This window comes from Staurois parvus, unplaced genomic scaffold (genome assembly GCF_062004578.1).
Source record: "Staurois parvus isolate SC_StPar_1 unplaced genomic scaffold, SC_StPar_1.0 ptg000347l, whole genome shotgun sequence".
In the NCBI taxonomy this organism is placed as follows: domain Eukaryota; kingdom Metazoa; phylum Chordata; class Amphibia; order Anura; family Ranidae; genus Staurois; species Staurois parvus.
Window position 1 is genome coordinate 5,583,280 of NW_028318143.1, and position 15,935 is coordinate 5,599,214.

Consider the following 15,935-nt stretch of genomic DNA (forward strand, 5'->3'; position numbering starts at 1 on the left):
AGCGTTGTCAGTCTAATATGAATTTTGCTTACTAGAAAGCAGAGTGTACATACTATATGAATTATCTAATTAATGTGCCACTGCTCCTTTACTATTCAGTTACAAGCGTACGGTAGGTCCTGGACCAAGTGTTACTTAACTGCAAAGTAGATTGCAGAGAGATCCAGAGCCTGGCTGTGTTATCTAGCAGGGGTGCTTAGATCACAAGACTGGGTGAACGGAATTACAAATCTAGTTACAAAGCTGGGTAAATTCTAAGGCCCCTTTCACAGAGGCGAACTCCACCAGTGGATCTGCATGGTCAGCGGGGGTTCTGTCTGCTGATCCCTACTGATCAGGCAGATGACAGGTCCATGAGCAGAGCAGACATGGACAGGGCCCGCTTTCCTCTATGGAATTCAAACACGGACCACCTGTTCTTTTACATCTGGCTGTCATCCGATCCAATCCTCTAGACCAGGGGTGGGCAAACTTTTTGACTTGAGGGCCGCAATGGGTTCATATATTGGACCCGGGGGCCGGACCAAGAGTAGATGAATGATGTGTATGTGTGAATTAATATAAATTAAATTAAAATTTGTAACATTAAATGTTTAGATTAATTTAAACACTACCATGCCATCCATAGTAAGTATAGTAATATTCCCCCATAGTAAGCATAGTAATTAATCCCCCATATAGTAATTCATCCCCCATAGTAATTCATCCCCCCTATAGTAATTCATTCCCCATATTAATTCATCCCCCATATTAATTCATCCCTCATAGTACTATTCCCCCCCAAGTAGTAAGCCAAGTCCCCTCTATGTCAATTTGCTTACCTTTGCTCCGCGCGTTCCTCTCGCCGTGTTCCTGCGCCGTTCCGGTCTTCAGGGCGGACTGTGAGAGGAGCCTAGCTCCCCTCACGTTCGTCACGCTGCCCCGCCTACACACATCCTGACAGCCAATGTTTGCCTGCCCTGGCTGTTTTTTTTCTTATCACGCTCCGCGGGCCGGATTAAAAGGTCCGCCGGGCCGTATACGGCCCGCGGGCCGTAGTTTGCCCATTGCTGCTCTAGACTAATGGGAAATGGATCCCCCATCTGTCTGATTTTAGAGGACCAGATGCAGGCAGGTGTAAACAAACACATGTCCATTTACATTTGGTGATCCATAGAGGGCAATGGATGGTCCAGTGGGGTCTGCCTGAAAAACAGGTGGACTGGATCGGTCCGCTCATGTGAAAGGGGCCTTAAGTTTCTTCCCTTGTGTAAATACCACTATTTGAATCATAACTGCTCTGTTTTCAGATAGTTATCATCAATGCTTGATATCATTTTTTCTTAAAGCAACCCAGTCACGAAAATTCAATCTCAACCGATTTCCGGCCACCCTATAGCAGATATACTGCTACAGGGTGACAGGGGTGCGCAAAATCACATATACATGATTTTGCATTTTCGGGTAGGGGGCATGCGCGAGTCGTGTGCGTGCCCTACCAACGCCAATATTCGCGGCCTTGGCTGTCAATCACTGGGTCCTGGCCGGTGATTACTCGCCGGCACCCGGTGATCACGGAACATTACCGATAGAAGGAGAGAACTGTATGTAAACAATACAGTTCTCTCTCTGTCAGCTCCTCTACATTGCTTTGCATGGCTCTGCACAGCAGAGCCATGAAAAGTAGTGTACTTACAGTTGAAAGCACAGTCCACAGTAAAACAGAACGCAGCACACAGTTAACCGTTTGATCGCCCCACATGTTAACCCCTTCCTGCCCAGTGACAGTACAGTGTCAGTGCTTTTTATTAGCACTGACCACTATATTGGTGTCACTGGGGATGTCAGTGACATCAAGTCAGTTCCCCTCAGTGTCAGAATGCCCGCCGCAGTCCTGCAGACCTGCTATAAGTCTAATTTAAAAGAAAAAAAAATCCCAGTATATATACCGCCTTTTGTAAACGCTATAACTTTCATGTAAACCAATTCATTTACACGTATTGGGATACAAAGACATGTGGCAGAATACATTTTGGCCTAACTTTACGATGAAATTTGATTTTTTTTATTTTTTTTACTGGACCTGTTTAATAGCAAAAAGTCAAAAATATAGTTTTTTTTCTCAAAATTGTAGATCTTTTTTTTTATAGTGCAAAAAATAAAAAAAAACACACAGGCAATCAAATATCACAAAAAAAATTTCTTTTTGTGGGAAAAAAAGGCCAGAAATTTCATTTAGGTGCAGTGTTGCATGACCGCACAATTTTCAGTTAAAGTAACGCAGTGCCGTAACGCAAAAATGGCCTTGTCAGAAAGAGGGGTAAATCCTCTGGAGGGCAAGTGGTTAGAACATGTTACCTATAAAAAAAACTAAACAAAACACCTATCTCAGGACTCCTCTTGCCATCCTCCATGTCACTACTGGGCACAATTGTTATATGGAGGTTTACAATAGGAAAGTGTTCCTTTTTATTTAGATTTATAGTCACTTTAAATCAATGTGAACTTACAGTTACTTCTTGTGTACTGCCATAAAACATTTAAATGTACAAATAAACATGTGGTTTAAGTGAATAATAATGAATGTTATGGGTTACATTTAGGGACCACAAGGCATCATTTAGTGACCACACGGCATTATTAAGGTACTAAGAGAATAAATTTATCTCCAGACCCAGCAAACATCCTGAAAAAATGCCAATCATTGACTCCGTCTGGTCTGGTCAATTAAGCTTTGGCAGAGAAGTATGGGTGTTATGCAGGGTAATGTACTCTTCTCACTATGACAGTCAGTAATAAAATTAAGCAATTCAGACTGTTTTCGTAGCAGGACCCGGCAAACTATGTAATTAAAATTAAACGTTTGTGCAACTAAGAAACAGCAGGATGTCTGAGAGCAAAATATTGGACTCTGTTCCTAGTATCATTTCAAAAAGATAAGTCAACTTTGCAGCATAAGCAAGTCAGGGCAAAACAAGAACTGTAATATTTTAGGAGACATATTTAATTTTATAAGCCTGATTCATAATTTCCCTTCTGCTACTTCAATATAGGCCTCGTTCTTATGTGTGCCAAAAGGAAGGGTTTGGTGGAAATTATCAATATCTGTCAAAGGAAACCTCCCTCAACCATCTCAACCATTGGGCTTAGAGGATAAGTCGAGAAAACAAAATATATATATATATATATATATATATATATATATATGTATGTATTTGCCCCACGCTGTGCTGGTACCATACTCACCTGAATGGCTTCCCCAGTTGGCAATCTACAAGATCTAGGCCAGTGGTGATCAACTTACCTGATATAGGGGCCTCAAGTGCATCCCCTGACATCACCAAAGGACCACATATAATATTCAGTTAATGTAATGCAAGAGTAGAAGGTCAGAGAATGCAGCCACGCAACAAGAAATGGCCAAAGACTGCATATATTTGATGAACCATATGAGATAATCTGGGATCATGCAAGAACAAACATGGTCTAGGAGGTCTTGGAAAATGGGGACATACTTTAGGAAACAGTCATACACTGCTACTACAGTCCTTTTATAAATGAATGCTGCCACATTTGTGCTCCATAAAGCCCTCCTAAAGATGACTTGTGCCACATTTGATATTTTTCTCAACAAGATCCATTATAAAGACATAAAAAGACAAAGGGGATGGACAGCGCTGAAAAAAGTAAGATAGTGCGAAATAAATAAATCCAACTAATTAAATTCTAGAATCTAGAATAAAGAATAGATTTCCTTCGTTGGCTTGAGTAAACACCTAGGTAGGGAAAAGACAGACTATTGACTGCGCAATAAGCACTAAAGGGCCAAAGGTTGGCCATCAGGGATCTAGACTGACTCACAGCTTAACAGAAGCTGAAAAATAGGGGCTCTAGATGCTCTCCTGCATCAACCACCGCTATGAACTAAAGCAGTCCATTCAGGGCTAAAAATTTCCACTCGCCTGCTCGCATTTGGTGAGTGAAAATAATGTGGGTTGGTGTGTGTGTCCCAGGTGCTGCGTCGGGAAGGGGGGGGGGCACTACCAGAAGCACCAACCTGCCGCAAGTGTTGTGATGAGGGGGCTGCACTGCTGATGCAGCTCCTCAGTGACTGGAATGATCATGATTTCACTCTTTCACAAGGAGCAGCAGCTGACACTTGCTGGAGAGAGGATTAGGCTTTCACCTCCCTCCAGCCTGCAGGAGGCGATAGACAGCCTGCACTTAGGAGTGAAGGCAGAGTGTCCTTTCTCTCTCTCCCTTGTCATGTGACTTATCACATGACCGGCGGAGGGAAGGAAGGAGAAGCTGCATTCAGAAGAAGATCTGAAAGTACAAGGGGAAAGGGGGTTCAAATGAAGTAAGGGGACATTGTGATGGGGACACCTGTTGCAAAGGGGAAACCTGATGTAAAGGGGGACTCCGATGGGGACACCTAATGTAAAGGAAAAATCTGATGGGGACACCCGATGTAAAGGGGGACTCAGATATGGAGACACCTGATGCAAAGAGGGACTCTGATATGGAGACACCTGATGTAAAGGGGGACACCTGATATAAAGCAGGACTCTGATGGAGACACTTGATGTAAAGGGGGACTTTGATGGGTCACCTAATGTAAAGTGAGGTACCTGAGATAAAGGGGGACTCTGATGGGGACACCTGATATTAAGGGAGACTCTGATGGGCAATTACACTTAATATTTTGTTTCCCTATTGATGTAAAGCACTTATTTTCATTTTATGTTTACATTGCTTTATGTAAATATTGTTAAAGTCATTGTTAATATTTAATTTTGTACCTTTATTCTGCATAAAACATTTAACAGTGTCATTTCATGAGATAATTTATGAGGGCGTGTGTTTAGAGGGGCGGAATTAGGGGCAGGGCAGGGTAGGGGTTTGGAATGGGTAACTGGTGGTGAATAACTCTTAAGACCTGGCTAGTAGCTCTCAACTTGAGCCCTGCCATAGATCGATCGATCGATCTTCCTTCCTTCGAAAAATGCTTGATTCCCCCATCAACACAGTCAGACAGTGAATCCTTTCCACAGAGCTTTTGTGTTTCTGCCAGCAGGGATCATTCCCAGAGCAGAACACAACATAATGCTTGTATGAAAAAAATCTGTCAGGCTGCATTGATGGATCGACTTCAGTACAGCCAGCCTGCCCATAGATCGATTCAATCTTGGCAAGTCCCTGCTGAACTGGCCGAGATTGGCCAGATTAACCCTAAAGCAGTTCCTGGACCATGTCTTAGGTGTGGATAGATTAGGTGTGGATTAGGTGGATAGGTTTTTTCTGGTTCTTTGTTATTCTAAATTATAGCCCAGCATTGTTATAGAAGCCATCTGCTGTGTTGCTGTCCCTGCTGGGGACGCGGGGCTAACCTAGTGGGACTTGTCACCCCCTACAACTAAATGCTGCTTTTCCTTCCTGTATTGTCTTCATGGTTAAAAGTTTTAATTGAATCAAGACAATAAAAAGGTGCAGAATCGTTGTGCTTGCTTTATCTTTTTTATCTATTCAGGTCCTTTGGCTCCTTGCCCCCATCTCACATCCTGGTCACTGATAAGAAGTCACAAAAAACAGATATTACCAGTAGAGCCTCACTGCTTTGATCATGGGCAGTTAAAAAAAAAAAAAAAAAAGCTGAAATTTGAATGTGAATGAAAGCGGAGTTCCACCTGAAAAAAAAGTCAGCAGCTACAAAAACTGTAGCTGCTGACTTTTAAAATACACTTACCTGTCCCTCGGTCCAGTGGTGTCCTCACCACTGCTGGTTTCAACGGCATCTTCATTGTGAGCACCCGACTGAAAACTTGCGGTGCCCACTGCGCATGCGCAAGAAGAGCTGCACTTTGTCAATGGCCCCGTAGTCTTCTGGGACCTGTCATGTGTCCCAGAAGACTACGGGGAGGGAGGGGGAGGACAACTTCTGCTTCCGATTGACTATGCGATTGCAGCAGAAGTGGGAATGGGTACCTGTCAAATTCGGGTACCCCCTCCCCGCTCCCCAAAGGTGCCAATCCTTAATGGGCAGCGGGGGACAAAGGCTTAAAGCCGAACTTCCCTTTTGGGTGGAGCTCCACTTTAAGCAGCCAATGGGACTGAGGTGTTTTCCTTTTTAGGTTCCAACATGAACATTCTCTGAAGCACGTTGGCATTAACTGTAAAGTGACTGCAAAGGTACTTTGTAACAACAAACATGTCATATGTATCTGCTCTGTGCAATTGTTTTGCACAGAGCAGTCCTGGTCCTCCTCTTCTTGGGTAGCCCGCCGGTGCTCCTGGCTCCTCCCACCTGTCAAGTGCCCCCATAGCAAGTGTCCATAAGTCTTACAGAGTGTGGCTCAGCCCTGCCCCTACTCCCTCCTCACTGGCTGTGATTGACAGCAGTGGACGCCAATGGCTCCAGCTGCTGAGTCTGAGCCATTAAGGAGGCTCTTGTGCACATTGCTGGACTGAGATGGGGCTCAGGGGCTGGGAGGGAGCTGCACACTGAGCCTAGGCTCACACTGATGCTGTGCTGAATCCGCAGCATTTTTTGTGAGAATTCCACACCGCATTGCAATTGCACCCCGTTCATGCGTACCACTGCGGGTGTATATGTTAAGTTAACAACACCCTGAAATCGGTTTGCAAAACGCGGTGCGATGTGCAGAATCAGATCCAATAGGTGTGAATACCCATGCAATCTGATTCTAGTGCGGACCAAAAAAGGGTCCTGCACCTTTTTGGTGCGGATGCGGTGCGATTTGAGCCATACAAAATGTATGCACAGAATTCTCATGTGATTTGCGCAGGAATGTGGTGCGGTTTCTGTGCGAATCACATGCAATGTACCGCACCGCATCAGGCTGAAGGTTTTTTTACTTTCATGCATAGAATTTAGCGTTTACAACCACTTTAGTTATTTTTTACAAGACCTGATCATTTGATGTACCTATTTCTGCATTGCTCCAATTTCTTCTGTACCCGAGGTCTTTAAAAGTCTTTAAAGCGGAGCCCCACCCAAAAGGGGAAGTTACACTTTAAGGACTGCTCCCCCGTTCCCAATTAAGGATTGGCACCTTGGGGGGGCGGAGGGGGGAGAGTGGGTACCCGAATTTGACAGGTACCCTCTCCCACTTCTGGTCCGATTGCCTAGGCGATCGGAAGCGGAAGGTGTCCTCCCTCCCTACCTCCCTGTAGTCTTATGGGACACGACAGATCCCAAAAGACTACAGGACCATTCAAGAAGCGCAGCGCTACTCGCGCATGCGTAGTGGGTACTTGGCTGTGAAGATGCAAGCCATCACAGCCGGGTGCGCACACTGAAGATGCTGGCCTCCTGGAATACAGGGCTGCCGGTGAAACGGGCTGTGGCAACGCGGGATCGTGGGACAGGTAAGTGGCTGTTTTTTAAAAGTCAGCAGCTACAGTTTTTGTAGCTGCAGACTTATTTTTTGACAAGGTGAGTGGAACTCCGCTTTAAGTCGCCAATGACAGATCCCAGGTTTCTATGATCATTATACAGAGGACCTCTCTTTCTATAATATAGAAATATTTTCAGATCAGCAATAAAATATAAAACTTTTCCTAACATGAAAAATCTGTGATTACTTGTAAAACCACCCAGAGCAAAGCGATGAAGTAAATCAACTCTGTGTGATGGATGAAGGACTGGTCTGCTCCACCCCAACCTCAGCTCGCTAGCAATGATCTAATTGTTGCTTCAGCAGAACAGCCAAGATTTCTGAATCACTCAGCTTTCTCGTGTCATATACATTAAGGGTGTGAATGAGGTTCAGGAAAGCAGTATTTTCAGTATGAAGCGAAGATCAAGAACACGGGGAGGTGACCTCAAAGTAGCAGGAGGAAAGTTCAAAACTAATCATAGAAAGTATTATTTTACTGAAAGAGTAGCTGATGCTGGGAATGGACTTCCAGCAGAGGTAGTCAGCCAGTCAACAAAGCAAAAATAAAAAAAACCCCAAACAAACATTTAAATAAAAAAAATGGAGCAGAGTTGATGGACCACTTGTTCTTTTGTCTGCCGTCATTCTTCTACGTCTCTATATAGTCAAGGTCACTGTTGTCACCTCTACTATACAGCTTAATCACATGGATTGATAATATTTCAACAGTTGCGTATTCTGGGCTGCTTTAATTGTACCTCCAGCCAAAACGGTCTTTTAGATTTTGCATAAAGCAGAAAATACTGGAGGGGAATGGGGGTGAGGTAGGTGGTTGCTGTTTGTGGCCTTGTTAAAGGGTCACCCGTCTTCTCTTTTTATCTTGAGAGATACATTAAGCAAAAGTAATACCTTCCACAAGGGAAGAAATATTCTCTAAGGCTCATGTGCACTGCAGCTGACATTCAGCTTTTCTGCATTTTTTTCAGCAGCCCCTGAACTCTCCCTAATGTTTTCCTATGTGTCCATGTACACGTCGTCGTTTACAGGCAGTTGAGTTTACAGTTGTTTTTGTGAACGCACCAAACTTGCGTTCAGGAGTAGATTTTATCAGCGTTTCAAATTTCAAACGCTTGTAAACGCGGCTAACCGCGTTTATAAGTGTTAGCGTTTGGAAAATTGTTTTAACTCTTCCATTTCCAGATGCTGTCCAGAGCCTTTTTCATCATGAAAAATTATTATTATTAGTATACAGTATTTATATAGCGCCAAAGGGTATGCTCAGCGCTGTACAGTAGCAAGGGGGACAGAACATGAGACAAGACAGTAACAATACACTACACGAGGGGTTCGAGGGCCCTGCTCTTTCGAGCTTACAATCTAGGAGGGAGGGGAAGGTGGTACAGGAGGAGATAGCTGTGGGGGATGGAGTGGTGGGTAAGGTGGAGGAGGTTAGTTGTTAGGTGAGGTCGGGTGTTAGGTGAGGTTGGGGTAGGCTTCCCTGAAGAGGAGGATTTTCAGGGTGCGCCTGAAGGTGTGGAGGGTAGGTGACAGTCTGATGGATTGGGGTAGGGAGTTCCAGAGGATGGGGGAAGTCCTGGAGAAGTCCTGCAATCGGGCGAGGGAGGAGGAGACCAGGGAGCTAGAGAGCAGGAGGTCCTGTGAGGAGCGGAGGGCACGGGTAGGGTAGTATCTGGGTATCAGGTCAGTTATGTAGTTCGGGGCGGCATTGTGAATGGCCTTGTAGGTCAGAGTTAGCAGCTTGAATTTGATGCGTTGGGCAATTGGGAGCCAATGAAGGGATTGGCAGAGGGGGGTGGCAGATGTGGAGCGCTTGGTGAGGTGGATGAGTCTCGCTGCTGAGTTTAGGATCGACTGGAGTGGGGATAGCGTTCGTTTGGGTAGGCCAGTGAGAAGGGAGTTGCAATAGTCCAGGCGTGAGATGATGAGGGAGTGTACAAGTTGTTTGGTGGTGTCTGGGGTGAGGAAAAATGCATGCAAAGCGTTTTCCCAGTGCTCAAATGGACCTGGTACACCATATTTTGAGTTTTTACATGAAAGAAAATATGTTAGACACTGCTGCAATAATTTCTGCACAGAAATGAGCTGGAACACATCCAAACGCCACAAAAAAAAGACAATCTCAACACATACTGCTCTCTCTGCTTTTGCTCTCTCTATTTCTCTCCAAATGTCTGAAATAGTTAATTTTTTACGGTTTTTCACTGCATTCTGGGCATTTTGGAAGGCCTCCTGAGGTTATCTTTAAAGAACGCTTCTAAACGAAAATGCTCATAAACGCGGTATGCAACGCGGCTAAACAGACGTTTTTTAACCTACGTTTTCCAGCAGTCAGTTTCCATCGTTCAGAAGTGTTTTCCAAACGTCCCGTGTACATGGAGCCTTAGACCATCGTCACCAAAACAGGTGCTCCTATTATAACATTTTCCTTAAGCTGGCCATACATGGATGGAAATTCAGCCAGTTTAATACAGACCAACTGAATTTCGATCTATGTGTGGGCACCCTGGTTGTACACAAGTCAATCTATCACCTATCGCTTTTTACCAGAACGATTAGTACTGCCAACTATAGCCAGAAACACTAATCATTGTGTTCTGCTGGCAGGGAAGGTTCCCCACCAGTAGAGCACAATAGTGCTGTGGGAGGGAATCCCCCCATCAGTACTGACTGTGTTGATGAGGAAATTGAGCATCTTTCTTTTCTTCCACCAGGGCTGGAAGAAAATAAAACTGCATAATCCATGACCTGCATAAAATTTTCAGCCGATTCATTGGATTCAGCTGACACTCTCATTCTTTAGTAAGTGGAACTGCTGGCTTGACAAAAGTCAATTGCTCAACTGACTTTTGGTTAAGGAGTTGAAGTGAGTATTGACAGCCGAACAGCGCCTGCAGCTAATCAGCAGCAGGCGCTGTTCAGATATGTCAGAATACAATAGAAGGGATTTGTGAATCCACACCATTTGTATGGATAGAGATGTCTGTTAGATAGCTTTAATCTTAGCTAAATGTCAAGTTCCCACAAATCACCCTGTGCTGGGTGGCTTTCAGACATGTACATACATATACAAACACACCCACATATATACTGTAAATCACATGGGATTTTAAAAGTACCAATAATCAATCATTTATAGATCAAAGACATTTGTTACATTTAAACATTTTTAAATTATTTCTGTTCCCATTAAAAATAAAAATAAAAAAGGGTGAAGGACCTGCTTGCACCTTGTGCATTGTGCTCTAATGGGTAGCCTTGCCCAGTGGCCCTGTGTTGAGTGCAGCTTGCTGGTGTGAATGAGCTCTAAAAACAATCATTCTTTAAAAAGGTTGTATATTCTGTGCACAATAACCCTCCAATAGTTGCGAACACCTCCTAATTGGCATACAGTTTATCTATTTCTACACAAATGTTAGGATTATTGTCCAACATTCCGGTCAATATTTGCGGAGGTAGTAGACGACTTTTCTACACAATTCCAAAATACTAAATCTGGTTCTTCAGGAGAATGGAGGTAGCAAATCAACAGAATTACATGACCATAAATATTATGGAAAATACTGTATATTATCACATTGATGATCGTATGTATGAACCTATCTTCAATTTTGTCTAATGTGCTCGGCCAACAAGGCATATACAAGGCATATACATCCCACATGGATAGGAAGGGCTGTAGGGGATATAGTGATCTTCATGGGGCCATAATTATCTCCTACATACTGTAGGTATAATGTATGGCTATAAAAAATCTATCATATGACCATATGTTAATAAAAAGAGGGACTCGAAGGTTATATATTCACAAATGTGTGTACCAAAAAAGGAATGAACACTATAGATATAAGAAAATCCCTTACTAATAGATAGAATTTCAATAATCATCCATAAAGGATTATAATTTTACTGTTCGTCAGTCTGCAGATTGGTCAAAGATGATCCCAGATGACCCAAATGGTCACCAAGTGTCTGGATAAGAAAGCTATCAAAGTATATCCTGAATATAAATCACATTATATAATCCTATTTTATATATTTAGCCCACCATTTCCATCATCTCAAAAAAAAAATGTTTACCCAATAAATAGACCCAAGAAGCAATACTAAGCTTTCTTCAGGAAGAAGAGGTTAGGAAGTTCTCATCAAACAAGTGGAGTTCCACCTACATTCCCCACCAAATGTGTACAAGCCCACCAACAGAGGGGCTGCAAGGAATGTCACAAGATGAGCAGACCAGATTTTGGGGTCTGGAGCGCATATTGGGAAAAAAGTTTCACATGCGGCACCTGTATTGGTGGGTGTGGTACACATGAACAGAAATAAAAGACTGTAGATTTTTAAATGTCAAAATGTTTTTGTTGATCTATATACACACTATATTGCCAAAAGTATTGGACACCTCTCCAAATCATTGAATTCAGGTGTTTAAATCACCTCCATGGCCACAGGTGTATAAAATCAAGCACCTAGGCATGCAGACTGCTTCTACAAACATTTGTGAAAGAATGGGTCACTCTCAGGAGCTCAATGAATTCAAGCGTTGTACCGTGATAGGTTGCCACCTGTGCAATAAGTCCATCTATAAAATTTCCTGGCTACTAAATATTCCACGGTAATATAACAAAGTGGAAGCAACTGGGAACAACAGCAAATCAGCCACCAAGCGGTAGGCCGTGTAAAATGACAGAAAGGGGTCAGCGCATGCTGAGGCACACAGTGCGCAGAAGTCACCAACTGTCTGCAGAGTCAATAGCTAAAAACTTTCAAATTTTGTATGGCCTTCAGATTATCACCACAGTGCATAGAGAGCTTCATGGAATAGGTTTCCATGGCCGAGCAGCTGCATCCAAGCCTTACATCACCAAGTGCAATACAAAGCATCGGATGCAGTAGTGTAAAGCAGTTGCCACTGAACTCTAGAGAAGTGGAGACATGTTCTCGGGAGTGACGAATCACTCTTCTCTGTCTGGCAATCTGATGGACGTGTCTGGGTTTGGCAGGTGCCAGGAGAACGGTACTTTCCTGACTGCATTGTGCCACGTGTAAAGTTTGGTGGAGGGGGGATTATGGTGTGGGGTTGTTTTTCAGCGGTTGGGCTTGGCCCCTTAGTTCTAGTGAAGGGAACTCTTAAGGCGTCAGCATAGCAAACATTTTGGACAATTCCATGCTCCCAACTTTGTGGAAACAGTTTGGGCATGGTCCCTTTCTGTTCCAATATGAACAGGCCTTCAGACCTCACAAATGTGCTTCTGGAAGAATGGTCAAACCTTCCCATAGACACTAAACCTTGTGGACAGCCTTCCCAGAAGAGTTGAAGCTGTTATAGCTGCAAAGGGCAATATAGGTGTGTATATATATATATATATATATATATATATATATATATATATATATATATATATATATAAAATGGATTATTGTCAATTCCTTTAAATTTCCATGTGAATAATGGTACATTCATGGCTATTTTACATGAAAGGTACTCCTATTTAAGAAAAAATCCTGTGATATTGTGTTTTTTTTTTGGACATATCCACCACTTTTTTATTTCACTTTTAGTGCCTCCTATTGGTGGAATCTGGTGCTGCACAAAAATAAAACAAAAACAGAAAAATACCAGTGGGAATGGCTGCATTTTACAGTCCGCCAAATACTTCAGAAGACAGAATAGAGTGTCTCTGTTGTTTTCTAGGAGGTTGTGGGATGAGAAAACACACTACAAGATCAACCATCCTGCCCCCAACAGCATTTTCCTTGAATATCCTATTTTATGTCTGGTATAACAGAAGATCCCACCACTTTTCCTTACCTAACACAGTCATTACTGTCTTCATCAACTTGATTGGAGTCCGTCTTCGGCTGATAGAGCCAGTGGTATGTGAAGACAAGACGTTGGTCTTCCTCTGCACATACATGTAAATCCTCAGGTAGACCACCACCATGATTAGAAAAACTACCAAATTAGAGACAGTCCAAAAAGTAAGATAACTCCGGCTGTAAAGGGGTGCAAGGGAGGAGCATGTAGTGACGTCACAAATACAGTTCCAGCCCAATGTGGGCACGGCCCCCATAAAAATAGCAATAACCCAGATTAGCAGAATGAGACAGGTCACCCTCCTTTTGGTGAGGTTCGTATGGATTCTCATTCGTACAATGGATACATGCCTCTCAACGGCGATGACCAAGAGATTGGCCAGGGATGCAGTCATGCTAGTATCCAAGAGGCCCTGCCGCAGGAACCATCGATGAACACTGAGCGTTTTGGACACCGGTCCTGTGTGGAACATCATGAAAACATAGGCAATCCCAGAGAACAAGTCCGCCGCTGCTAAGTTGGCCAACAAGTAATAGAACGGGTAATGGAACCTTTTGTTTATCACAACAGCTGCGATTACTAACAAATTTGACATAAATATGAACAAACAGCAGAAGGCACCAAAACAGAACAACATAATTAGCTTGGGCCCAGTCCAATCATCCTCTGTTTGAGATTTGCTCTGATTGTAGAAAAAGTCCATCCGCTTATCATAATGACAGGAGTTCATTCTGAAAGGGGGCTCTCATCCTGAAAATGACAAAAAAAAAAATAATGAAAGGTCAAATGTTTCCAATATCTATGCCATTGTTTATTAAAAATTGAAAAACGAGTGGTGTTGACCATATGTAACCAGTGACATTTTTTTTATTTACTCCACTACAGCACTACCATGATCTATGAATGGAGGGGGCTCATGCACATGGCCATCTGGAGTCATACAAAATAAAGTTCAGCTGTATTTCCCAGCCCAGGAGTTTTGTGTACAGAAGCCCCATTAACATGAAGGGCTGTACGCAACTCTAAGCCTGCGCATGCATATAGAAGTAGCGCTCACCCCCTAAAGGGCCCACTGGTTTGGTCCCATGGTTCTTTCTCCAGTAAGTGCACTAGCAGCCAGGCACACAGTCCTACTCCCTCTTCTGGCTCAATGATTGATCTAGGGGCATCTTGTATTTAAGCTTTATTGAAAACTCAATCTTGGATGGGTGCAGGGCAACCGTGAGATACTCCAGCAACCTTAAGTAGTAACTTGAGGACACCTGACTCTTTCTCACAGTTTCCTAGCACAGTCCTTGCAGCAGCATATATTGGACTGAACTACACAGGGACACCATAGGAAATAGTGACTTTTAAGCATAGGCTGACTTTGATTCAGGAAGGATAACAGCAGCAAACAGTCACTGGGATCTCACACACGAGTCTGTACTCACTGGATAGTTGGATGCCTCCTTTCAATATCAGACAGACATTTCTACTGTGGACTCTTGAGTCCAGATCCCAAAAGAAAATACTAAATGAGCTCCAGCAAAGTTCAGTAGAATAGCCCCCCCCCCCCCCCAACTAGCACAGCTGTGACTTCGATGAGCAAATAAAGCAGCACAGGTGGAGTGCCCAGAAGGGCAGCAGCCCTTCAGGCTGGGATCACCTCCTCCTGCACAAGAACCCCTCTGCTTTAGGCCTCATCCTAATTTGTTGTTTGACTCGCGTCACCTTTCCATGTGTTCCTTGCTGTGAAGGCCAGTTATAGACTGGGGCAGTGGCCATTTTTTGTACTGTTGAATTGTTGGTGAGGCAGCGCACTGGACACCTTAGTTGCCATTGTGCTACATGCTGGGTGTCCGGTGCTCTCCTGTACCTTTATAGCGGAGTTCTACCCAAAAGGGGAAGTTCCGCTTTAATGCTTCGTCCCCCACTCCCCATTAAGGATTGACACCTTTGGGAGCAGGGAGGGGGGAGCGGGTACCCGAATTTGACAGGTACCTGCTCCCACTTCTGCTGCCACTTCTGCTGCAATCTCCTAGGCGATTGGAAGCGGAAGTTATCCTTCCCCCCTCCCTCTCCGTAGTCTTCTGGGACACATGACAGGTCCCAGAAGACTACGGGGCCATTCACATCACAAGGCGCAGCGCTTCTCACGCATGCGCAGTGGGTACCTGGCTGTGAAGCCACAAGCTGTCACAGCCGGGTGCCCACACTAAACATGCCGGCGCCAGGTAGAGAAGACGGCTGGTGAAACCAGTGGTGGTGAGGACATAGCTGGACCAAAGGACAGGTGTCTGTATTTTAAAAGTCAGCAACTACAGTTCTTGTAGCTGCTGACTTTTTTTTTCCAGCTGGAACTCCACTTTAAGGAGGGGTGGGCTCCCTCAGGTTCACCTGCGCTTGATCTATCGATTAAATACATGCGCCTCTACTATGGGGGCTCTCAAAATTTAGGAATTTAGTTAGGAACTACATAACATCGGGGTGCTGTGACGAGGCTCTGTATCTTACGCATGTATTTGTAAATGTGTGCTAACTAAACCCCTGTTTTTAACATATACTGTTATACAGGTTAATTCGGTTTGTTTGGAGGCTGGTTGGGCCCGGAATTTTTCTCTTTTGTTGTTTTGTCACAAGTCCTTCCTCTTCTCCTGGACAAAATGATGTATGGTCCTCTGCAAAGTTGTCAATGACCCCACCCTTTGTCCCTTTTAAGGTCTCGTTAACTTCCACAT

General features: G+C 43.9%; 1 protein-coding gene across 1 annotated transcript in view; it reads right to left on the minus strand.

The window, feature by feature from the left end:
* Positions 1-15,935, minus strand: part of LPAR3 (lysophosphatidic acid receptor 3) — a 43,525-nt gene that overhangs the window by 10,207 nt on the left and 17,383 nt on the right. The window contains exon 2 of the mRNA XM_089684403.1: positions 13,210-13,965. Coding sequence (XP_089540529.1) covers positions 13,210-13,945 — 736 coding nt within the window. The 5' untranslated portion in view covers positions 13,946-13,965. The remainder of the gene's footprint in view (positions 1-13,209; positions 13,966-15,935) is intronic.